Source organism: Rhinoraja longicauda, chromosome 7 (assembly GCF_053455715.1).
Source record: "Rhinoraja longicauda isolate Sanriku21f chromosome 7, sRhiLon1.1, whole genome shotgun sequence".
Lineage (NCBI taxonomy): Eukaryota > Metazoa > Chordata > Chondrichthyes > Rajiformes > Arhynchobatidae > Rhinoraja > Rhinoraja longicauda.
In genome coordinates this window covers 40,842,227-40,867,693 of record NC_135959.1, presented here as the reverse complement: position 1 = coordinate 40,867,693, position 25,467 = coordinate 40,842,227, and the positions used below count along the sequence as shown (strand labels likewise).

Here is a 25,467-nt window from a genome sequence, read left to right as displayed (position 1 = left end):
TCCAGCTTAGATGGGGCATCTTGGTCGGCATGGATGAGTTGGGCCGAAGAGCCTGTATGTCTCTAGAACAGGTAGTGGTTTACACAAAGCAACCAGTAATTTGACAAGAACGTCCCATTCTTTTTCTCCAGAGATGCTGCCTGACCCACTGAGTTACTCCAGCATATTGTGTCTGTCTTTGGTATAAACCAGCATCTGCAGTTCTTTATTTCTGCAGTAATTTGGCAAACTCTGTTTAGATTGGGACAAGAATAAAACAATGTCTCAGCGCATGGTTCAACAATGATACTTGACTATATTTCAGAAAATACTGCATTGCTAAAAAGGCTTTAAAACGCCTAACCTGCCATGGGCCATGTTGTCCTAGCAACGGCACGCTGTCACGTGATTGACGCGCTGGCCCTCGACGTGCACCAGATTACGCGGTCTGCGTTTGGCGGGATCGCGGCCGGTCCTGTCAATACCGAGGGTTGAAAGCGGCGACATGAGCCTGTGGGTGGACAAGTACCGGCCGACGGCCCTCAACAAGCTAGACTTCCACAGGGAGCAGGCCGGCCAGCTCCGCAACCTGGTGAGTGGCCCTCATGCCCAGACCGCGGGGCTGTGCTGCAGCTGCAGCCCTTAAACTCGCTCCCATTTCCCGCCCCTGTGCTCTCTGTTAAAAGCATCTATTTATAACCACGCGCAAAATAAAATCATACTTTGCTTTTTTTTGATCAGTCAGTGATTGCTCATGAACATCTCTAGCATTTTTATCAAGTAGCACGTCCAGTTTCGGATTCCTCATGGATAAATGTAACCCGTTTTAACGCACACTTGGGTCTTCTCTTATTTCCCTTTAACAATTTTACTCATTAATTGAAGGTGTTGAGCTTTTAGTTTAGTTTATTATTGTCACGTGTACTGAGATACAGTGAAAAGCTTTTTGTTGCATGGTGTGTAATCAGAGAAAAGACTGTACATGATTACAATCAAGACATCCACAGTATACAGGATAAAGGGAATAACGTTTAGTGTAGGGTAAAGTCCCATTAAAGATAGTTTGAAGGTCTCCAATGATGTAGATAACAGCTCAAGGACAGTTGGTGATTGGACAGCTTAGTTGCCTGATCAGGTGGGAAGAAACTGTCCTTGAATGTGGAGGTATATGTTTTCACACTTCTGTGCCTCTTGCCTGATGGGAGAAGAGGGAGTGACTTTGGTGAGACTGGTCCTTGATTATACTGGTGGCCTTGCCGAGGTAACATGAAGTGTCAATGGAAGGGAGGGTGGTTTGTGTGATGGTCTGGGCTGCATTCATAACTGCAATTTCTTGTGGGCTTGGATGGAGCTGTCCCAAACCATACTGTGATGCATCCCATTAGAATGCTTTCTATGGCACATCTGTAAAAGTTGGTGAGGATTGTTGGGGACATGCCAAACTTCCTAAGCCTTCTAAGGAAATAGAGGTGTTGGTATGTTTTCTTGGCCATTGTTTTGATGTAGCTGGTGTATGACAAATTACTGGTGATATTTATTCATAAGAACTTGAAGCTTTCAACCAAGCTGGCAAAAAGGGGGGGGGGGGAGGGAGAAAGCTGGGAAAGAGAGATGTGAGGTGAGGGGAGAGAGAAAGCTGGAAAAGAAGGGTAGGGATGGGACAGTGTCAGTGACAGTTGGATACAAATGAGTAGAACAAGTGACAAAGGCTAGAGATGAAAATGAGACAAAAAGGTGACTGAGGAGAGGGATGTCATTGCCCATTTTCCTCCACAGATGCTGCCTGTGTTGAGTTCCTCTAATATTGTTTTGCTCAAGATTCCAGCATATGCAGTCTTTTGTCTTAAATACATTTATCGAATTCTATGAATTCTCTGATCTCAGTGAATTACAGGTTTAGTTTCAGAATTAGAATATTTGAAGTCAATGGAATAAAATTCAGGTTGGGGCCCTCCTTCACTGTGAAGAAGTGTCCCAACCCAAAACACCACCTATTCATGTTCTCCAGAGATGCTGCCTCACCTGCTGAGTTACTCCAACACTTTGTATCTTTCTTTATCGCATGGTGTCGTTTGTCGTTTCACCCCCCCCCCCCCCCCCATTCTTTCCCTGCTTTCTCAGCAATTTGTGTCATTTTTCTGTTTTTATTTCAGATTTCAAACGCTTTGAACTGTGGTTTGTGTTTGTTGAACCTCTGTGTTACAAATAGCCATTGAAAAAGCCAGATTTTGTTGTTGTTTTTTTGTCTTGGGTGCACCTCATTCATGTCCCTCTTCCTGTAACGGTAGAGTAGCTGCCTTACAGCCAATGTAGCGCTGAAGATCCGGATTCGATCCCGACTACGGGTGCTGTCTGTACGGAGTTTGTACATTCTCCCCGTGACCTGCGTGGGTTTTCGCCAAGATTTTCGGTTTCCTCCCACTCTCCAAAGACGTACAGGTATGTAGGTTAATTGGCTTGGTAAATGTAAAAATTGTCCCTTGTGTGTGTAGGATAGTGTTAATATGCGGGGATCGCTGGTCGGCGTGGGCCGTAGGGCCTGTTTCTGCGCTGTATCTCTAAACAAAAATTATTTCTCTCTTCTGTTTTTTGCCCTCAAGCTCTTTGAAAGTACTATTTAAATACACAGTTTTCATGACAATCCCATCCCTGTGTGGACCATTTTCCCAGTGAACTTCTGACTGAGTAACTGTTTTGCAGAACACCTCTGTTCAATTTGCAAGGTAATCCTGAGCTTCCTGGTGCCTACCCAAATTCTCTATGCCACTCTCAACTTGTTCCAATGTGCAAATTATTCATGGTAATTCTGTTTTAGTTTGTGGAGAATAAAGTGCACAAATTAGTTATCACTTGATAAATATAATTGAACAAATTCTTACCAAGTGGAACTTACTGACCTTTTTGTAAAAAGGAAATGCAGATGCTGGTTTGTACCGTAGACACAAAGTGCAGAGGTAACTCTGGGTCAGGCTGCATCTCTGGAGAAAAAGGATGGGCTGCCTGACCTGCTGAGTTACTCCAGGTCTTGCTGACGTTTGTTTTTTTTTACACCAGGTCCAGTATGGAGATTTCCCTCATATGCTCATTTATGGGCCTTCAGGCTCAGGAAAGAAGACTAGGATAATGTGTTTACTTCGTGAGCTTTATGGCGCAGGTATAGAAAAGCTAAGGATTGAACATCAAACAATTACGGTAAGAAATTGGTTTGCATTGTACCAAATGAAGCTGTTTAGAACACCTGAACCATTATCTGGAATTACAAAGGAGTGAGAAGTGGTTGACTTAAACTCCATAGTACGCCTTTTATTGGTGTACAGAAATGGCAGAATATATATCTCTCACGAGGGTCTCCTCAATATCCCGAAGCTCTGCTCTTGCTCCCCCCCCCCCTCCCATTCGTAACAAGGACACAGTCCCCCTTGTCCTCACCTTTCACCCGATCAACTGTCGCATACAGCATATAACCCTCCGACATTTTCGCCAACTCCAATGGGATCCAATAGACAATAGGTGCAGGAGTAGGCCATTCGGCCCTTTGAGCCAGCGCCACCATTCACTGTGATCATGGCTAATCATCCACAATCATTACCCCGTTCCTGCCTTCTCCCCGCATCCCTTGACTCCGCTATCTTTAAGAGCTCTATCTAACTCTCTCTTGAAAGCATCCAGAGAATTGGCCTTCACTGCCTTCTGAGGGCAAAGAATTCCACAGATTCACAACTCTCTGAGTGAAAACGTTTTTCCTCGTCTTCGTTCTAAATGGCCTACCCTTTATTCTTAAACTGTGGTCCCTAGTTCTGGACTCCCCCAACATCGGAAACATGTTTCCTGCCTCTAGCATGTCCAATCCCTTAATAATCTTATATGTATCAATAAGATGCCCTCTCATCCTTCTAAATTCCAGTGTATACAAGCCAGTCGCTCCATTCTCTCGACATACGACAGTCCCACCATCCCGAGAATTAACCTCGTGAACCTACGCTGCATTCCCTCAATAGCAAGAATGTCCTTCCTCAAATTTGGAGACCAAAACTGCACACAACACTCCAGGTGTGGTCTCACTAGGGGCCTGTACAACTGCAGAAGGACCTCTTTGCTCCTACACTCAACTCCTCTTGTTATGAAGGCCAACATGCCATTAGCTTTCTTCACTACCTACTGTACCTGCATATTTACTTTCAGTGACTGATGAACAAGGATACCCAGATCTCGTTGTACTTCCCCTTTTCCTAACTTGACACCATTCAGATAATAATCTGCCTTCCTGTTCTTGCCACCAAAGTGGATAACCTCACATTTATCCACGTTAAACTGTATCTGCCATGCATCTGCCCACTCACACAACCTGTCCAAGTCACCCTGCATCCTCATAGCATCCTCCCCACAGTTCACACTGCCACCCAGCTTTGTGTCATCTGCAAATTTGCTAATGTTACTTTTAATCCCTTCATCTGTCATTAAAGTATATTGTAAATAGCTGCGGTCCCAGTACCGTGCCTTGCGCTACCTCACCGGTCACTGCCTGCCAATCTGAAAGGGACCCATTTATCCCTACTCTTTGTTTTCTGTGCCAACCAATTTTCTATCCATGACAGTACCCTACCCCAATACCATGTGGTCTAATTTTGCCCACTAATCTATGTGGGACCTTATCAAAGGCTTTCTGAAAGTCCAGGTACACTACATCCACTGGCTCTCCCTTGTTCATTTTACTTGTAACATCCTCAAAAAATTCCAGAAGATTTGTCAAGCATGATTTCCCCTCTCGTAAATCCATGCTGACTCAGACCGATCCTGTTACTAATATCCAAATGTTCTGCTATTTCATCTTTTATAATTGACTCCAGCATATTCCCCAATGGGCACATCTTCCCATCTCCACCCCTTTCTGCTTTCCACAGAGACTATTCCCTCCAAAGGGTCAACTCGTCCCTTCCGACCCAAACCACCCCCTCCTCAGGTACTTTCCCCTGCAACTGTAGGAGATGCAACACCTGTCCTTTTACCTCCCCCCTCCGTCCAAGGACCCCGGCAGTCTTTTCGGGTGAGGCAGAGGTTCACTTGCACCTCCTCCAACCTCATCTGTATCTGCTGTTTCAGATGTCAACTGTATATTGGCGAAACCAAGCGCAGGCTCGGCGATTATTTCGCTGAACACCCCTGCTCAGTCTGCCTAAACCTACCTGATCTCCCGGTTGCTCAGCATTTTAACTCTCCCTCCCATTCCCAATCTGACCTTTCTGTCCTCCATTGTCAGTGTGAGGCCCAGCGCAAATTGGAGGAACAGCACCTCTTATTTCGCTTGGGTAGCTTACACCCCAGCAGTATAAACATTGACTTCTCTAACTTCAAGTAGCCCATGATTTCCCTCTCTCTCCGTCCACTCCCCCTTCCCAGTTTTCCCACTAGTCTTACTGTCTCCAACTGCATTTTATCCCTGTACCGCTCACTCCCCATCAGTCTGAAGAAGGGTCTCGACCCAAAATGTCACCCATTCCTTCTCTCGAGATGCTGCCTTTGTTAGGACTATATCCTTTCATTCCTTGCATATTCAAGTCATTGGTGACACTCCCAGGGTGCTTGGTGATTGCCATTGCTTCTCGGAGTTTATTCTGAACTCTACCTATGTGCGTTGTTCAGCATGGAGGAGCACAAGCTAATCAGAGATGAATGGTAATCAGGAGGAGGTTCCAACAAAGCGGTAATGTCACAACTGTGTGGCTTGGTAGGTTATTTCAGAGCGTATTTAATGGTCAATCACATTGGTGAGTCTAGGCACACTGAGTAAGAATGGCAGATTTTTTTCTTCTCCTGAAAGATATCAGTGACAGTAATGTCTGTGCTACGGAGCTACTTATTAATTGACCTTTAGCTTCCAATGAAGTCATCATGGAACAATAATGAAGGGTTGGATCAGCATTAGAATTCAGGACCTGATGAATCAAATCAGTACAAGCACTGTTAACCTTGTTGATTTTCATTAGTTTCTTATGCATCCTTGCAGACACCATCGAAAAAGAAACTGGAAATAAGCACAATAGCAAGCAATTATCACCTTGAAGTTAATGCGAGGTAAGTTCTCTCACAGTGCAAGAATCTTTAATTTTGTCAACCTTGAATTGAAGCAGCATTAGTGAATGTTTTGTTCTACTTGAAATATCAATTGAATGCTAGTTTTCCTCTGTACTTGACCTATGCCAATTTCAGAGCAAGATACAAATTAGGGGCAGGAGGTAAAATGATAGGACTGGTGTAACTTTCATCTTGACAGCATTTCCAGCACTTGCACTGTTATCTAACATAGCACAAAAAGTAAGGAAATTTGTGTTTGGTAGATTATTTCTTTGTTGTAACAATGCTTCTTGGCAATAAATCTTATACCATTGGAAAGCCTGTTTATTTCCCTTTTAAATGGTGCCATATTTGTAAGGAACATGCATTTGTGGGATGAGCAGCAGAGCTGAGTATGTGGGTTGCGCCCATGAAAAATCTGCCAAATCTTCTCTGCCAATGCCAAACAGCTTATTCTGCCATTGACTCTTGTTCGGTGTTGTTTGGTGGATTGGATGATTGAAGTCTGAAGAAACAAGACATATTGGCAATTTAACAATTTATTCATTTAATAAACAGGAGCCTCAGTAGCGTGTGGAAGAACCATACACAGCCACAACAGCCTGGCACCTCCTCATGCTGGTCACCAGCCTGGTCACACACTGTTGTGGGATGGCATCCCATTCTTCAACCAGCATTTGTCGCAAGTCAGCCAACGTGGTTGTGTTGGTCACTCTGGCACGAACAGCACGCCCAAGCTGATCCCACAAGTGTTCAATGGGGTTGAGGTCAGGACTGCTGGCAGGCCATTCCATCCTCTCCACTCCCAAATTCTGGAGGTAGTCTCTGAGAAACCCTGCTCTGTGGGGGCAAGCATTGTCATCTTGGAGGATAGAGTTCGGTCCCAGACTGGTTGCAGAATCTCATCTCGATATCTCTCTGCATTGAGATTGCCTCCAATGATGACAAGCCTCGTTTTTCCAGTGAGGGAGATGCCGCCCCACACCATCACACTGCCTCCACCAAAAGATGTCACTCTATCGGTGCAGCAATCAGCATAGCGTTCTCCGCGTCTTCTCCACACTTTGACCCTATGATCCAACTGCCGTAGGCAGAATCTGGACTCATCGCTGAACATAATGTTCCTCCACATGTTCAGGTTCCAGTGCACGTGTTGCCGACACCAGTGCAAACGGGCCTGACGGTGAAGGGCAGTCATGGCAGGCCTCCTGGCAGCCCTATGAGACCGGAGATCGGCTGCATGCAGTCTGTTCCGAATTGTCTGGGCAGAGAGCCGTCGGCCATATCGTCCTGCAAACCTTGACTGCAAATCTGTAGAAGACAGCCTACGGTTCCTAAGTGCTGACAGGGTGAGGAAACGGTCTTCTTCGGGTGTCGTCTTCTTGGGACACCCACTTCGCGGCCTGTCTCTGACATCCCCCGTTATATGGAACTTGGCCTTCACTTTGGAGATGGTACTAGGGCTCACTCCAAATAATGCCGCAACTTGGTTTTGCGGAACACCAGCTTGAAGTTGCCCTATCGCAAGGGCCCTATCCAGATCAGTCAAACGTGGCATGCCGATTCTTGGAGCAGACACCTACTGACCACTGTAGCAGTGCCCATGCTCACAGATGCTGCCAATCAGGCACCTGATTGTCAGCACCTGGGGGTACCAGAAGCTCAAAACAAGAGTCAATAGCAACAGCAGAATAAGCTGTTTGGCATTGGCAGAGAAGATTTGGCAAATTTTTCATGGGCGCAACCCATATACTCGGCTCTGCTGCTCATCCCACAAATGCATGTTCCTTACAAATGTGGCACCATTTAAAAGGGAAATAAACAGGCTTTCCAACGGTATAAGATTTATTGCCAAGAAGCATTGTTACAACAAAGAAATAATCTACCAAACACAAATTTCCTTACTTTTTGTGCTGTTTAGTTAAAAATATTTGAAGAATAATTCCACCATTGGTTTTGTATTTTCTCACAACATAAGAGGTTATTCAGCCCTTTGAGTCTATACTAGCTCTTTTAGTGTTCCCATTAGTTCTATTCTCCCATTATTTTTCTGCAACTTATTCTTTGTGTAAATGTGTGACCTGTATTCACCTAACTTCTTGAATTATGAGCGGTATTCAAACTCATAAATGGGTGAGATGAATGTTGAAGAGCCAATAGACAATAGGTGCAGGAGGAGGCCATTCGGCCCTTCGAGCCAGCACCGCCATTCAATGTGATCATGGCTGATCATTCTCAATCAGTACCCCATTCCTGCCTTCTCCCCATACCTCCTGACTCCGCTATCCTTAAGAGCTCTATCTAGCTCTCTCTTGAATGCATTCAGAGAATTGGCCTCCACTGCCTTCTGAGGCAGAGAATTCCAGATTCACAACTCTCTGACTGAAAAAGTTTTTCCTCATCTCAGTTCCAAATAGCCTACCCCTTATTCTTAAACTGTGGCCCCTTGTTCTGGACTCCCCCAACATTGGGAACATGTTTCCTGCCTCTAACGTGTCCAACCCCTTAATAATCTTATACGTTTCGATAAGATCTCCTCTCATCCTTCTAAATTCCAGTGTATACAAGCCTAGTCGCTCCAGTCGTTCAACATACGACAGTCCCGCCATTCCGAGAATTAACCTAGTAAACCTACGCTGCACGCCCTCAATAGCAAGAATATCCTTCCTCAAATTTGGAGACCAAAACTGCACACAGTACTCCAGGTGAGGTCTCACTAGGGCCCTGTACAACTGCAGAAGGACCTCTTTGCTCCTATACTCAACTCCTCTTGTTATGAAGGCCAACATTCCATTGGCTTTCTTCACTGCCTGCATGCTTCCTTTCAGTGACTGATGCACTAGGACACCCAGATCTCATTGTACGTCCCCTTTTCCTAACTTGACACCATTCAGATAATACTATGCCTTCCTATTCTTACCACCAAAGTGGATAACCTCACACTTATCCACATTAAACTGCATCTGCCATGCATCCGCCCACTCGCACAACCTGTCCAAGTCACCCTTCAACCTCATAGCATCTTCCTCACAGTTGACACTACCACCCAGCTTTGTATCATCTGCAAATTTGCTAATGGTACTTTTAATCCCTTCATCCAAGTCATTAATGTATATTGTAAATAGCTGCGGCCCCAGCACCGAGCCTTGCGGTACCCCACTAGTTACTGCCTGCCATTCTGAAAGGAACCCATTTATCCCCACTCTTTGCTTTCTGTCTGTCAACCAATTTTCTATCCATGTCAGTACTCTACCTCCAATACCATGTGCTCTAATTTTGCCCACTAATCTCCCATGTGGAACCTTGTCAAAGGCTTTCTGAAAGTCAAGGTACACCACATCCACCGGCTCTCCCCTGTCAATTTTCCTAGTTACATCTTCAAAGAATTCCAGAAGATTAGTCAAGCATGATTTCCCCTTCGTAAATCCATGCTGACTCGGAACAATCCTGTTACTACTATCCAAATGCTCCGCAATTTCATCTTTTCTATCCATGTCAGTTCCCTACCTCCAATACCAAATAATCTTAACATGCCAAAACCAAATCTATCTACTAATGATTTTACATTATGTTTTCAGAAAACAGGTTGGCATGTTAAATATCAAGTTGGCTGCCTTCATTTTAGGCATTCCTAGTTTTAACCTCAGTCAACCAGGTTCTGAGGCCCCAACCAGCCCACTTAATGAAATCAGACAGAAATGAACATGAAGTTGTTTTTTCAAGTGCATGTCTGATAACAATTTCTTGCATAAAAGATCTTCCAATCAGCCTGCCGATGACAGGAGCCCAAATGAAAAGGTCCTGGTGGCTAACTTTTGCAAGACTTTCTGGATTTCCTAAGTGCAGAATTGGCATCCAGACTAAAATTGGAGCTTTTATTTTGTCAGTGATGCTGGGAACAGTGACCGAGTGGTTATTCAAGAATTAATTAAGACAGTGGCACAGTCTCAACAACTTGAGACGAGTACACAGAGAGACTTCAAAGGTAAGAACTTGCACGGTTTTTAATAACTAAGACCAATTATATTCATTTTGAAAAAAACTTAGACACTCTTAATTCAAAGCAGTTATTTTTGATTAAGAAAACAATATCTGACTTTTATTTATCCAGATAACTAGTTTATCCAATATCACTGTTGATTTATCACAGTGAAATAACTTTCAATAGTCTAAATCAAAAGAGCTGTTTAAATATTATCATTTAACATTCCTTCATTGATATGGTATGTTTGAGCTGCATAGAACCACAATGTCAACTCAATCTTTGCAGCTCAAAAGCTAGGTTGGCCAAGCATTTTTAGCACAATGTATTTCTGTTGCAAGTTCATAAGCTCGGAATGTGAATTCTGTTTTAGTCTCCACCACTGCAATCTAACTTAACATTTAGAACATTTTTGGTTTGCATTTTATTGGTCATAGTGGTAACTAACATTTGCTTTTACTGCACAACGTGAAACTGAATAACTAGTACTGTTTAAATGCTTTAATTTTTATTGTTTCTGTTAGTGGTATTACTGACAGAAGTTGACCGACTAACAAAGGATGCCCAGCATGCGCTGAGAAGAACAATGGAAAAGTATATGTCCACGTGCAGATTAATTCTTTGCTGTAACTCTACTTCAAAAGTCATTCCTCCTATTCGTAGCCGATGTCTTGCAGTGCGCATCCCTGCCCCCAGCATCGAAGAAGTAAGTGTCTTTTTATCTTTTTAAAATACTTCATCTTTTTTTATTTTGTATTTTGAAAATATCATGGTTATCTCAGTTCTATGAGTCAATTCATTTCATAGAGATTTAGAATTTATGTACTGAATTATATTGTAATGACTATTACAATAATGTTTTAAAGGCTTTTATATAGGCACATACATAAGCAGGGAATGGAAAGATATGGTTCATGACAGGCAGAAGGGATTAGTTTAACTTGGCATCATGTTTGGCAGAGATATTGTGGGCTGAAGGGTGTTCCTGTACTGTTCTCTTTTCGAAGCATTAGTGAAACTAACAATGTCACAGAAGGGAAATTTGGTATTTTGTAAAAGTTGGAACTGACATAATTTTAACATTTTATTTCTGGGTAATAAAATGTACCCAGGCTAAATCTATATTGTGTTTTCTAATTGTATGTACATTTATTGATATGGTGCAGGAAACAAATGTTTTTATTTTGCAAAAACAAATTCAAAATATATTTGTCATGTATACTTTCCTTGCATTTTCTCAAATGTACACACATGTTAAGGCTGTTGTTCCACATATCTGACGTAGACTCTTACCAACAGATATTTTAGACTTGGACTCTTACCAACAGATATTTTGTAGCCACATGTATATGGCTGTGATGGTTTATCTTGGAGGTTTAGTATCATAAAGGGTGTAATCCTTCTTTTCTGTGTCTTGGAACAGAACCAAACTCAAATGTCCTCTTCATGAATGTTTAGCATAATAGAGAGCAGCCCTTAAACTCAGTTGGAAGAAAGCTTCCAATTCGAAACATCACATGTCCATTTCGCCGTAGATGCTGTCTGACTCGCTGAGTTCTTCCAGCACTTTGTTTTTCTCAAGATTCCAGCACCTGTGGATTCCAGTTCCTCGTGTCTCCGTCGAACAACTGTAACTGTTTGGAACAAGCATGGGACCTTTGGGTAGAATGGTGAGCTGGAAGCCATAGACAACTATACCTTTGGTGACTGTGTAAAATCATAATCTGAGGAAAGACATTCTAGCCTTAGAGGGAGTACAGAGAAGGTTCACCAGATTGATCCCTGGGATGGCAGGACTTTCGTATGAAGAAAGACTGGATAGACTAGGCTTATACGCGCTGGAATTTAGAAGACTGAGGGGGGATCTTATAGAAACATAAAATTCTTAAGGGGTTGGAGAGGCTAGATGCGGGAAGATTGTTCCCGATGTTGGGGAAGTCCAGAACCAGGGGTCACAGCTTAAGGATAAGGGGGAAGTCTTTTGGGACCGAGATGAGAAAACATTTCTTCACACAGAGAGTGGTGAGTCTGTGGAGTTCTCTGCCACAGAAGGTAGTTGAGGCCAGTTCATTGGCTATATTTAAGAGGGAGTTAGATGTGGCCCTTGTGGCTAAAGGGATCAGGGGGTATGGAGAGAAGGCAGATACAGGTTACTGAGCTGGATGATCAGCCATGATCATATTGAATGGCGGTGCAGGCTCGAAGGGCCGAATGGCCTACTCCTGCACCTATTTTCTATGTTTCTATGTCTATAAATATTCCAGAATCCTGCAATGTATTTGGATAAATTCATGTCATTAAGAATTAATGATACATGAATTTGTGTCAAAACATTCTTGTTTTCTCTGCATGTATAAAATTCCCCGCTTCCATCATATGAGTCCAAGTGTCTCCTCGATGTTCTATGAAATGAATTGACTCGTAGAACTGAGATAAGCATGACATTTTCAAAATACCTTTCACCCCATCTGCCGTCGCATACAGTATATAATCCTCTGACATTTTCGCCACCTCCAACAGGATCCCACCACTAGCCACATCTTCCCATCTCCACCCCTTTCCGTGGAGACCGTTCCTCCCGCAGCTCCCTGGTTAACTCGTCCCACCCAAACTACCCCCTCCTGCAACCGCAGGAGATGCAACACCTGCCCCAATACCTCCTTCCTCAACTCTGTCCAAGGACCCTGACAATCTTTTCAGGTGAGGCAGAGGTTCACTTGCAGCTCCCCCAACCTCATCTACTGTATCTGCTGTTCCAGGTGTGGACTCTTGTATATCAGCGAGACCAAGCTCAGGCTCGGCGACGTTTCGCTGAACACCTCCGCTCAGTCCGCCTAAGCCTACCTGATCTCCCGGTTGCTAAACACGTTAACTCTCTCTCCCATTCCCATACTGACCTTTCCGTCCTGGGCCTCCACTGTCAGTGTGAGCCCAGCGTAAATTGGAGGAACAGCACTACATATTTCCCTTGGTCAGCTTACAACTTGGTCAGCTTGGAATGAATATTGACTTCTCTAACTTCAAGCAACCCTTGCTTTCCCTCTCTCCCCATCCCTCCCCTTTCCTAGTTCTCCGACCAGTCTGACTGTCCCCCTGATTAAATTTTAACTGTCTGCTTCGTTGTCGCCTTCTCCGAGCTAACAATGATCTAGTCTACACTTTCCTTGATCCCCATCCCCTTTAATGTCTTGTTTTCACACCTTACCCGTCCTTATTTCTGTGTCTCCCTCTCCCCTGATTCCCAGTCTGAAGAAGGGTCTCGACCCAAAACCTCACTCATTGCTTCTATCCAGAGATGCTGCTTGTCCCGCTGAGTTACTCCAGCATTTTGTGTCTTATCTTTGGTGTAAACCAGCATCTGCAGATCCTCCTTCCTATCTCATTGGATAAACTAGAGAATCTTCATTTGTTTTTAAGAGCAGAGATTTTTGACAAGATTGAGTTATGAATGCATCTGCTTGGCGAACGATCAGTTAATAGAGGATGTCTATTTTTGTGCTTCCCTAGATTTGTCATGTGCTAAGTGGAGTCTGCAAGAAAGAAGGCCTCATACTTCCTCAAGAGCTGGCTCAGAATATTGCTGAAAAATCCAATAGGAACCTGAGGAAAGCACTGCTTATGTGTGAAGCTTGCAGAGTTCAGCAGTAAGTTCTAGAAGAGATTGATTGCATTCATTCTGTGGCTGTTGTCTTCACCGGCAAAACAAGCATTTTATTTCTTATTCCTAATTGTTTTTGGTGATTAAGTTTAGATGCCACGGTGAGGATTGATGGCCTATTCTCTCAATTACCCTGGGCGTTGGTTACTAAATCTGTAACTAACTGCCATACCCTCAATCCTGTGTAAAGAATTTGACTATTTTCCTATTTTCATATTTTCTCAATCTTTGCAGTATTTTGCAAACTACTGTCTATTGCTCTCACCATACCTGAAAAATAACCAGAAATGTGAAAAGGGTGTGCTGTAAACATTCTTGTATTCTTTAGATATCCATTTTCAGCAGATCAAAATATTCCTGAGACAGACTGGGAAATTTACCTCAGAGAAACCGCGAATGCAATTGTCAGCCAACAAACTCCACAAAGGTAATCCTGGAGGCTACTGTTTTTGTATCTAACATGTTTGTGACTTGCTTCATCCCACATTTGAGATAGAAGCCAATGAGCAATACAAGATTCTTGGTGTAAAGTTTGAAGCGTGTTTCAAAGGGGGGAATGTGGTTACAAATACCAGGTTTGGAATTTTACACTTGTGGCATTGATTGGCACAATCCAAGTAACGGACTTGATTCAAAAACTCATGAGTATTATGCAGTATCATCACCATGTCATATCAACTTCATAGTAGTCTGCTGGTTATGAACAAGTTAATAATGAAGCATCAAGTTAGTAACAAGATCCTTAATTATGCCATCAAGTCATAAACACATTTTTTGGCCATAGCATTTTTTTGAGACATTTTGTCAGAAAGCATGAAAGGATTTATCAATTAAAGCAATTTGAATGTAATCATCTTGTCCAGCTAAACTTAGATAATGCTGATAAATTTTCTTAGGCCATTGATGTTTAATTTAATTTTGCAAAATTCTTTGAAATGACTCTCTTTTACCCAGGCTGTTGGAAGTCCGTGGACGGTTATATGAGCTACTGACCCACTGCATACCCCCGGAGATAATAATGAAGGTTTGTTATAGAACACCATTTATCCCCATCATTTGATTGCATAATTCACACTCGTTGCAGTGTTTAACTCACCTTTGATTTATATAGATGTTGCTTGATCTACTGAGTTCTTCCATTTTATGTACCTCAATCAAATTTCCTTTTAATTTCCCCAAATAAAACATCACTAGCTTATTCCATTCTATCCTATTATACTTGGGTGAAGTCAATTACATTTCCAATTTCTCTGCTTAACGGACAAGACCATCTGTATCTGAAGCTATTCACCTCACTGTCAGCCCTAGACAATATTTCTATCTACAAATATTTTTATGCCCCCTAATTTGGGTGTAAAACATTGATATATTGTAGATATGGAGAGATATAACATGGAAATGGGCCCTTTGGCCCACTGGGTCCATGCTGACCATCACCCACCCATTTACACTAATATAATCCAACTTTATTCTCTATTAACCATTTCCACCAAATTCGGCTACTAATCTACACACAAACGTCAATTTGCGATGGCCAACTACCCAACAAACGCACGTGTCTTTGGATGTGGTGAGAAACGAACTCCCGGAGGAAACCCACATCACAGAAAGAGTGTGCAATCTCCAATCAAACCAGAATTTCTGGCTCCCTGAGGCTACAGCTGCACCACTTTGCTGCACCACTTTGCTGCCCCATAAATAGAAAGCAAAGGGCTGAATACTGAGACCTGTGAAACTCTAGATGGAGCTGCATTTCAGTTGCAAACACACTTCTAGTTGCAATGTTGAAAGCAGACGGCATGATTGTGACCCAGTATTTATAGAAGTACTCTTGCAGGTTGGAACTATTGTACAATTTGTTGCAAAATTTCATTTTGCAAGTGGTGAGAGAGGAATAAAGTGGTTGAAAAGATTGTATAATAAAGCCAATTAATGTCAGATTTAAATCTCCAGATAGAATCTATGCCCAGACAAAAAGAATAGATGATTAAAAGGGTAAAGAGAAATATCTGGTTCACATTGCACATTTGTCATTTGTTAAATTGCATATTCAACCAAGTTGGAAATGTGATTGCTGTTCACAGTCTGGCTGTGATCTGATTGGAATAATTCAGAAATTTGAACCGTTCCTTGCAAGTATAACTAAGCTGTAACATTTTGGATTTTTTTTCTGTTTTAGGGCCTCTTGTTGGAGTTGTTAAACAACTGTGATGGTTTACTAAAAGGGGAGGTTGCACAGATGGCTGCCTATTATGAACATCGTCTGCAGCTTGGCAACAAGGCCATCTATCACCTGGAAGCTTTTGTGGCCAAATTTATGGCTATTTATAAACAATTTATGGAAGATGGTTTGGAAGCTATGATGTTCTAATAAACATCTTGTTATCGAAGATGTTCTTCGACTTTGAAAGTGAATATAACAAGATGGATTTTGTATGTTTTTAAAACCAAACCAAAACTTGTAGTATACCTTAGATTTACTCTGAATTGCACAAATGTTTTTGTCCCAATATATCCATATACCACCTGATAAGGGTGGTGAAAATAATTACCTGAATCCACAATAAATAGGATTTTAATGAAGATTGATTATTTATTTTTTTGGTGCTTGCATTAATCTCATTATTTTTCAGTTCAAAATAATTGCTTAGCTTTTGGAATTAGTCTTTTGGATAATGGAGGAAAAGGGAACAAGCAGATTGAATCTGGAGTATTATGTTCTCTGCCCAATTTGGAAATGTTTATATTTCAAAATCATTTACATTTCAGTAACTGAGAATTTTTTTACTAATCATTTAATGTATTTATAAATGCTCAACACCATTGGGGGATTAGATATTCATAGTCAAATTATTCCAAAGTTAAGTGCTTAAAAACAATCTAAAAATAAGTTGTATTAAGAGTCAGCAGAGACATTTTGTACCAAACAAAAAACAGTTTTGTATTTGGTATGAATAGTGAGTGGTCTGTTTTCAATGCTGTATTGATGGTTTATTGGATCTCAAAATGCTTCACAGAAGGGAAGAAATAAATGACCTTATTTTGGGTTGAACAAACCTTGATTAGATAAGCCCATGCCCATACCAGCAACAAACACTATATTCGCCTGACCCTTCACCATAACCGTGTCAAAGAAGAATATTTTTTGAATATTTACTATTTTCACTGTACATATGTTGCATTTGACAATCTTCAATCAAATCTTTCAATGCAATTTTTTTTTCTTCAATCTACTTTTATTAGCTTTTATTTACCTTGCGGGACTCACTGAAGAGTTCAAATCAACAACTCTAATTTGTCTTATAATTCCTTGCAATTTAGAGACTAATATAATCTTGCAGAATTGTTGTTTTTCACCAAAAGCATATTTAACACCAATCCTCAACATAGATAATTTGATAAGCAGTTTGGACCCAAACACCACAATGTAGTGGAAGCAGCTGGTCTATACAGAATTTTCTCCTGACGATCCACTGACTGGTTTTGTAGCCAATAACAGTATGAAATAAAAAAGAACTGTGATCACTATTATGGAAAACCTCCACATTCTTTATGTATCAGTTTTAATCAATTTTACAATTGCCATTAAATAGTAGGGTTTAGGATACCTGCCTATTCCCATTTTTAAAAATTCATTTGAAATTAAGTTCACCTCACATGAATCGCTTCTGAAGTGTTTAATTAGATATTCCTGGTGTGAATATTGATTTATAGATGCTGTTATTAAAATAATTTGTTTTGATGATCTTGTGTATGTTCCCACAAGCTTAACTCCACCAGTTCTCATTAAAGTACTTTCATCAATCTTGATGTATTATCGAATTGCAAGCACTGTTATTGCTGGCAGAACCTTGCAAAATATCATTACTTATTATTCATTTAGTGTTCATAGGGCTTCCTTGAGGCTTAACTACTGCATTTCCATCACTTATCTGCTAACACAGTGGAAACTTCTTAGTTCCAAATCTAATTTGCTGCCAACATGAAAGATTTCTAATATTAGCCAGCCAACATCTAATTAGCTTATAAAATGAATGAGGAAGAAAATAATTAAAAACAGAACAAATCCACTTACGATCATGCAGAAAAACAAATTTTGTACATCAATCTTTGTAGCACCATTATAAATTAAAGTGTTGCAGCTACACAAGTCTGATTGCATTGCACTTATTAAAATGAAATGGATTGGTAAGATGTTTTTGCCTAAATCTAAGAGCTATGGCTTTAGTAGACACCGGAAGGAGCAGTTTAATTCAATTTATTTAAAAGTATGCTATTTGGATTTCAAGTTCCCTTCAATAACAGAAGATATTGAACTATTCACAGTAGTGACAACATGTGCTTTTGTTTAAGAAACAAAAGTAAACGACTAGAATCCGAAGAATGCTGATCCGATGCATCGTCTATCCATTCCCTCCATGTATGCTGCGTGGCCCTCTGAGTTCCTTCAACACTTTGTATTTTGGTCAAGATTCCAGCATCTGTAGTTCTTGTGTCTCCTAAATAACTAAGGTCTTGGAAAGTGCAGGATAAATTGAGTTCAGTTTAGTTTATTGTCATGTGTACTGAGGTTCAGTGAAAAGCTTTTTTTTGCATGCTAACCAGCCAGCAGAAAGACAATACATAATTACAATCGATCCATTTACGGTGTCTAGATACATGATAAGGGAATAATGTTTAGTGCAAGGTAAAGCCAGCAAAGTTCGATCGAGGATAGTCCGAGCGTTATCAAAGAGGTAGATTCTACTTCAGCACTGCTCTCTGGTTGTAGGATTATTCAGTTGCTTGGTAACAACTGGGCAGAAACTGTCCCCGAATCTGGTGGTGTGCATTTTCACACTTCTATACCTTTTGCCTGATGGGAGAGGAGAGAGTGCCCAGGGTGCAACCCATCCTTGATTATGCTCTTGGCCTTGTTGAGGCAGCATGAGGCATAAATTGAGTCAATAGAAGGGAGGCTGGTTTGTGTGATGGTCTGGACTGTGTCCAAAATTTGCTGCAATTTCTTGCGGTCTTGGATGGAGATGTTCCCAAACCAAGCTTTGATGCATCCTGATAAAATGCTTTCTATGGTGCATCTGTAGAAGTTGGTGAGAGTTGTAGGGGACATGCCGAACTTCCTCAGCCTTCTTCGGAAGTAGAGGCGTTGGTCATTGCTTCAATATGGGTGGTCCAGGAGAAGTTGTTGGTGATATTGACTCCTAGGAATTTGAAGTCGATCACTATCTCCTTTGTCTTACTGACATTGAGAGAAAGGTTATTGTCTCGACACCAGGACATGAGGTTCTCAATCTCCTTCCTGTACCCTGTCTCGTCATTATTTAATATATGGCCCACAATGGTGGTGTCATCTGCGAATTTGAAAATTGAATTAGATTTGCACATGGCTACAGTCGTGGGTGTACAAGGAGTAAAGAAGGCGGCTGAGAACGCATCCTTGTGGAAGAGCCCCCGTGTTGAGGATTATCGTGGAGGATGATTTGTCCCCCATCCTTACTGATTGGGGTCCGTTGGTCAGGAAGTCGAGGATCCAGTTGCAGAGATAAGTGCTGACAACATCTCGCTAGTTTGGTGACAAACTTGGATAGTATAAGAAGTCACAGGTTACTGATTGTGGATGATCAGCCATGATCACAATGAATGGTGGTGCTGGCTTGAAGGGCCAAATGGCCTCCTCCTGCACCTATTTTCTATGTTTCTAAAATGGTATTAAAGGCAGAGCTGTAGTCTATGAATTGGAGTCTGACATAGGTGTCTCTTATCCAGTTCTAGGGATGAGTGCAGGGCTAGGGTGATGGCATCGTCTGTGGACCTGTTGTGATGGTAGGTGAAATACAGTGGGACAAGGCCGCTGGGTAGACTGGATTTACTGCACTCCATAACTAGCCTCTCAAAAGATTTCATGATGGTGGATATCAAGGCCACGGGATGGTAGTTGTTTAGGCGCGAGGCCTTAGTTTTCTTCGGCACTGGGATGATGGTGGTCTTGAAGCAGGTGGGTACCTCAGAACGGACTAGGGAGTGATTAAATATGTCTGCGAATACTCCCACTAGCTGGTCCGCACAGCTAGGTAGGACACGGCCAGGAACTCCGTCTGGACCAGTTGCTTTTCATGGGTTCACCCTCAAGAAGGCCAATCTAACCTCTGCTACAGTCACCCTGCGGAGAGGCACAATAGAGTCTGAAGGGCCAGGTGTCACCGCCCTGTTGGCCTTCAGTTCGAAGCAAGCATAAAAAGCATTCAGTTCATCAGATAGGGTCGTACTATCACCAATGACGTTGCCTGACCTTGCTTTGCAGCCTGTTATCTTGTTCAGACCTTGCCACATTTTCCGTGTGTCCGAGTGATTATACTGGGACTCAAGTTTGTCCCGGTATTGTCTCTTTGTATCCTTGATGGCTTTGCTGACATAATTGCAGGCCTTCTTGTACCACTCTGGGTCGTTTGGCTTGTGTGTAGCAGACCTGGCCTTAATCTATGAATTTACCTCACGGTTCATCAAGAAAATGTATGGGATCTTGGGCTTCATAACTCAAGGTTTTGAACACAAAAGGAGAAAAGCTTATAACACTATGATTAGGCCAAAACTAAAGTACTGCATTCAGTTATGGTCACCGTACTTTAGGAAGGATGTAGGAGGCCATGGAAGTTAAATTGCACTTTTCAATTTCATGATCTTTTATTATTTCAAATTGCACCCAAGATGCCAGAAAATTGAGTGAAAATATTATTCACCTTTTAAATCCATTTAGATTTGGGTTCTATTAATTCACTTTCCTACAACGACAACATATAATAGGGCAATATATGTATAAGAAAATAACTGCAGATGCTGGTACAAATCAATTTATTCACAAAATGTTGGAGTAACTCAGCAGGTCAGGCAGCATCGCGGGAGAGAAGGAATAGGTGACGTTTCGGGTCGAGACCCTGCTTCAGACTGATGAAATCTCAAATGATATAATGGGGCAACACATTCTCTGGATTTGAAATATCAACCACTGTACATTGACGTAACAATATGGCTACTGCAGAGACAATGCACATATTCGCAACTAAGTATTGATGTTTCAAATTATTGCACTTTTTCAGCCAAGAGTGCCATTGTTATTCTCGTTGTAACCAGTTCAAAAATTATAATCTTAAACAGTTCAGTTTAAACACAGCTAACAATTATTAGAGCCCAATTTGAATACAACAAAAGTGATACAATAGAACAAAATACAAAGTCCTGGAGTAACTCAGCAGGTCAAGCAGCATCTCTTGAGACTTGCGTCCGAAGAAGAACCCTGACCCGAAACCTAATCTGTCCAGTCCCTTCACAGAGGCAGCCTGGCCCGCTGAGTTCCTCCGGCATTTTGTGTTTTGCTCGATTCCAGCATCTTTTATATATATACTTGACCAAGTTGGACCCATTCCTCATAGGGATTCCATTGTGACTTGGGAAAATCACGTTTCTTCTTTAAAGTAAATTGGTTTAAAAAAAATCTCAAATGAAATGTTTCCAAATACACAGGACAAGATGTTAGAAATCCAAAGTGCCAAATGTCAACTTGCTCCCGGTGGTGATGGGAGGCTTATGCACTCACCTATGCTCCTCCGATGTTGAGAAAGGCTAGGCAGACACGTCATTGGGGTTATCAAGTGGGCACCTACTTTCATCGACATTTCGCTGATTGGACCCACAACGTCTCCAGTAGGCTCAGCAGTGCATTCTGGCGTCCCAGAACCACCCCCCTCTGCATCTGCCTAGCCGGCTTATTTGCGAGACCAGATGGGGTCTTTCCTCTTCAGCCAGAACCACTGGCTACTCCGCTCTTCCACCCGTGATGTTTCCTTGATAGCCTGGCATAGGGCTTATCCGCTGATCCCCAGGTCCTTCATCAGTCTTACGGTAGATGTTGCCACAAATCCTCGACATCCAACTTCTACCGGGCAGATCTTTGCTTTCCAGCCCCGCTCTTCTGCCTCTGCTGCAAGCTGTATATCGCAGATTCTTTCTTTCAAAGGCTTCCTGCACAGCATCCTCCCAAGGGACTGTGAGCTCCACAAAATACACCATGCGCTGAGAGTTGGACCAGAAGACAAGATCAGGCCTCAAGTTGGTGATGGCTATCACTGATGGAACTGTAAGCCGTTGGTCCACATCCACCAGCATCTGCCAATCCCGGGCTGTCTCCAGCTGTCCAAACCTTGTCCTCGGTGGAATTTTCCGTTGCTTTTGTTCCCCCTCCCGAACAAAGGCAATTGGCATAACTGGGTTGGTTGTTCTGGGCGGCAGGGCATTGTTAGTTGTTCTCCTGCTTTCCAGAGTCGCGGCCAGGCATTTGAGCACTTGATTATATCTCCAGGTGTACCGTCTTTGGGAGAAACTTACTTTACACCCAGTGAGGATGTGCTTAAGCGTGGCTGGTGTTGAACACAGGGGGCATGATGGATCTTCACCCAGCCATTGGTTGAGATTTTTTGGGCTAGGAAGGACATCATAGGTTGGAACATCATAGGTTGCAACAATCCCCTGCTGCGCCAGCGGGGCTGCTGCTGCTGCTGCTGCCCCAGTCCCAAATGGAAATGCTCCCCGCCCTCAAAACGCTCCCTTCTCCCCACACACAGGTGTTCTTCTCTTCATCCATTACTCGCCCGCAGGTGGGCGTCTCTCCACCGCCCACGCCGAGAGGGAGGAGCCTGATCCCTCCTTCATTGCACAAAATAACACTCCCACATTCTCTCACCTTCTTTCCTTACACCGCCCCCTTTTTTTTGGCCCATTAAACATCATCGCCATCTTTTTACAGGAGGGGAGGGGAGGGGAGGGGAGGGGAGGGGAGGGGCCTGGCCCACCGGCAGCTGCGGCACCCATGGCAACGGCGCTGTAGGCCGCAGGCTCCGGGTTAACACTGACTCACCCGACCTCCTTTACTGATCGCCTTTCCCATCCCATCCCCTGAGACCGTCCCGCCCCTCCCTCCCTCCATCCCATCCCCTCCCCTCCCCTCCCATCCCCTACCTGTGGATGCTGGTGTACTTGTTGTACATGGCCGTGCATCCATAGGCCGCGCAACTGGTTGGCATTATCTTTAAAAATAACAAATCCCCCCCCCCCTCCGAAACCTCCTACACAAATTAAAACAAAGTTTCCATCACGCATTTGTAAAGCCTCTGGTGCCTTTTTCCTCCTCCCTTTCGTTTCTCAATCTGTTTCTCTCTCTCTCTTGCTTTCCTTCCCCTCACCGGACCTCCTTTACTGATGGCGAGTTGGTGAGTCGAGACCTTGCTGTGGGTGGATGGGGAAAGTGGGACATTCACATTTAAGTGCGTGGCATGAGCAGGGACGTCTTTCCCCTCTCCCTCACCCTGGGCAAACGCCATATTCCAGCTCAAGGTGGGGTGACGTTTGTTTTACCTTGAATACAACACAAAAGTGCTGGGGCAACTCAGTGGGAAGTTGGGAAGGAATTCCCTCCAAAGATGCTGCCTAAACCACATAGTTCGTCCAGCACTTTTAAGCTCAACTCAAAATTTCCAACATCTGCAGTTCCCTGTGTTTGTCTCTCTCTTTGTGGTTTTTTTTAACCTTGGCTGTACTTAGGCAGGAGAGTGCAGAGGATGTAAGATCAATTGCATCTTGTTCTCATTGGAGGCCCGAACACTTCTTGTATGTAAAGAACAATTAAAAAGTAATAATTTGGCATCTCCTGCCTACTCTACAATTCAATGATAGATCAGCCATGATATTATCTCTTTACAACTCGCCCTCACTAACCCTATATCGTTTCATTTGCTCCAAGTTAAATTTTGCAAGTGCTGAATTCTGTTCACGAACTTAAAATGTAGTGGCCAGTTGGAGTCACAAGAGACTGTGGGTGATGTAATTTAGAGAGAAAGAAACAGACTATTGTAGGAAATCAGCGTCCGTGGCACCTCATCAGGACTGATTGGCTAGTTTTGTTTGTGCTACATGTGTTCTTTGCAGAAATTATGTATTTGGATTCTTGGGCACCTGTTCATCTATACATTTGTAACATTGGGCAGTTTTTCAAAATTATTTCTGTTGGGATTGAGCAATGTTCTGAGATTTGGGTTGTTTAAAAAAGTACTGATGCAAACTGATGAAAATGCTCACCTGATAATTGCCACACTTTGGGAGGGTTTGGTGGTATTAGATTAAACCTTTATAACAATACTAAAAGTATAAACAATAATAAGTGTAATCTTATAAGAGTGGTATTCTTTAAAAAACCTTTTCAGTTATTCAAAGTTCAATAGTTAGCAAAAAATATAATTTAAATATATTTTAAAAAATCAAAATTAAACACAAACCAAATTTTAAGTTTTAGTGTAAATGTCTGTTCAAATGTTTCTGGTTTTATGTATTTCCTTTTTTTCATTCTACCCCTTCTCTTGTTATCACCTATCCTTGTGCTTTAACTCTTTTCTATATTTCTTAAATTAATTACTTTTAACAAAATCTTAATTTCACTGACTAAACAACTGACAAAACCTCCGTTGTTCTCAAGGCAGACAACTGCACATTTCCACTGTCATAAAGAGAAATAAGTGCTTACTGACTTCATCCACAGACAGATAAAATGCTATCAAAAGATACGTCCAATATTCTTTGCTCTTCCATGACAGAGCAGATAGCTTCTCTTTGTTAGTTCTTCAATCAATTTTAATGCTGAATATAGATAATATCTAAAGTTTCAGGAATACAGGCCTAGCCGACACAACTACCCACTATAGTCCCAAATCATCGTTGCTAATTAGCATTTTATGTCACTCCAAGGTCATGTTTCCTTCCTGGTTTATTTACCGGCACTGAACAGAATAATCTAGAAGAGAGTGCACGCATTAACTTTAGAGTTGTATCCTTGATGTTATGGCAAAAATCCATTTGGCCTTTTTATATATTTTGCCTTTCCACAAAGGGTTCTTCAGTTAGATTCTTGCTCGTCCATAGTTCTTGTCTTCCTGGGAAAAAAAATCTGTGGTGTTTAATTAGAATCCAAAATGGATGACTCCACATTCAATGCTGAACTCCTTTGTCATCGTTTTCATCACTCCCAATTTGTTAATGTCGTTTGTCAATTTTCTGTTTCTATCTACACTATTTACTGCATGAGGGTGTTGATCTGAAAAGTCACCTATCCATATTCTCTTGATATGCTTGACTCACTGGGTTACTTCAGCATTTTAAAAAAATCTTTCTTTGGCAAATCAGCATCTGCAGTTACTTATTATTACACTATTTACTGTTAGCAATGTCATTAAAAGGGTTTACTGGTTTGGGAACTATCCAAGTCTGCAAAAATTGCAGTGAGGTGGGGATATAGCCCATTCCGGCTCGCAAACCAGGCTTTCCGCCTCTGACTCCATGTGCACTTCATGCAACCTCGGAAAAGCAGCCAACGTAATCAGAGACTTGTCTCACCCTGGTTATTCATTCTTCTCCCTGCTCTTTTTGGGCAGATCCCCATCTGTTATCAGGATTCTGAATAGTCCTTCCATTAGCTAGGGCACTGTCCGATTCACCTCTACTACTTGAGATGTGACCTCTACTACTTGAGACTGCTTCTCCATCATGTAAAAGGGCCAGTTTCCTTCGATTCATTGAGAACACATGACGGATACATTCTTCCTTCCTTCAAAGATGTCTGCATAGAAAGAGGTATGTTGCAAACTGATGACCATTGGCAACAGACGATGGGAGATGCTGAACGGACAAGACTCCCCGAAGCAATGAGAGATTTGTTTGTTTTGCTGACGATTGCTGA

At 42.3% G+C, this 25,467-nt stretch overlaps 1 protein-coding gene across 1 annotated transcript; it reads left to right on the top strand.

Annotated features, from left to right (window-relative positions):
* The first annotated feature begins 398 nt into the window (after window positions 1–398).
* On the top strand, window positions 399–16,274 carry rfc3 (replication factor C (activator 1) 3). Its single transcript, XM_078402347.1, has 9 exons — window positions 399–571; window positions 3,034–3,171; window positions 5,984–6,051; window positions 9,939–10,036; window positions 10,558–10,739; window positions 13,541–13,677; window positions 14,020–14,118; window positions 14,646–14,715; window positions 15,871–16,274. The coding sequence occupies exons 1-9, from the start codon at window positions 485–487 to the stop codon at window positions 16,060–16,062; spliced, it is 1,071 nt and encodes a 356-aa protein (XP_078258473.1). The 5' UTR covers window positions 399–484; the 3' UTR covers window positions 16,063–16,274.
* The last annotated feature ends 9,193 nt before the right edge of the window (window positions 16,275–25,467 follow it).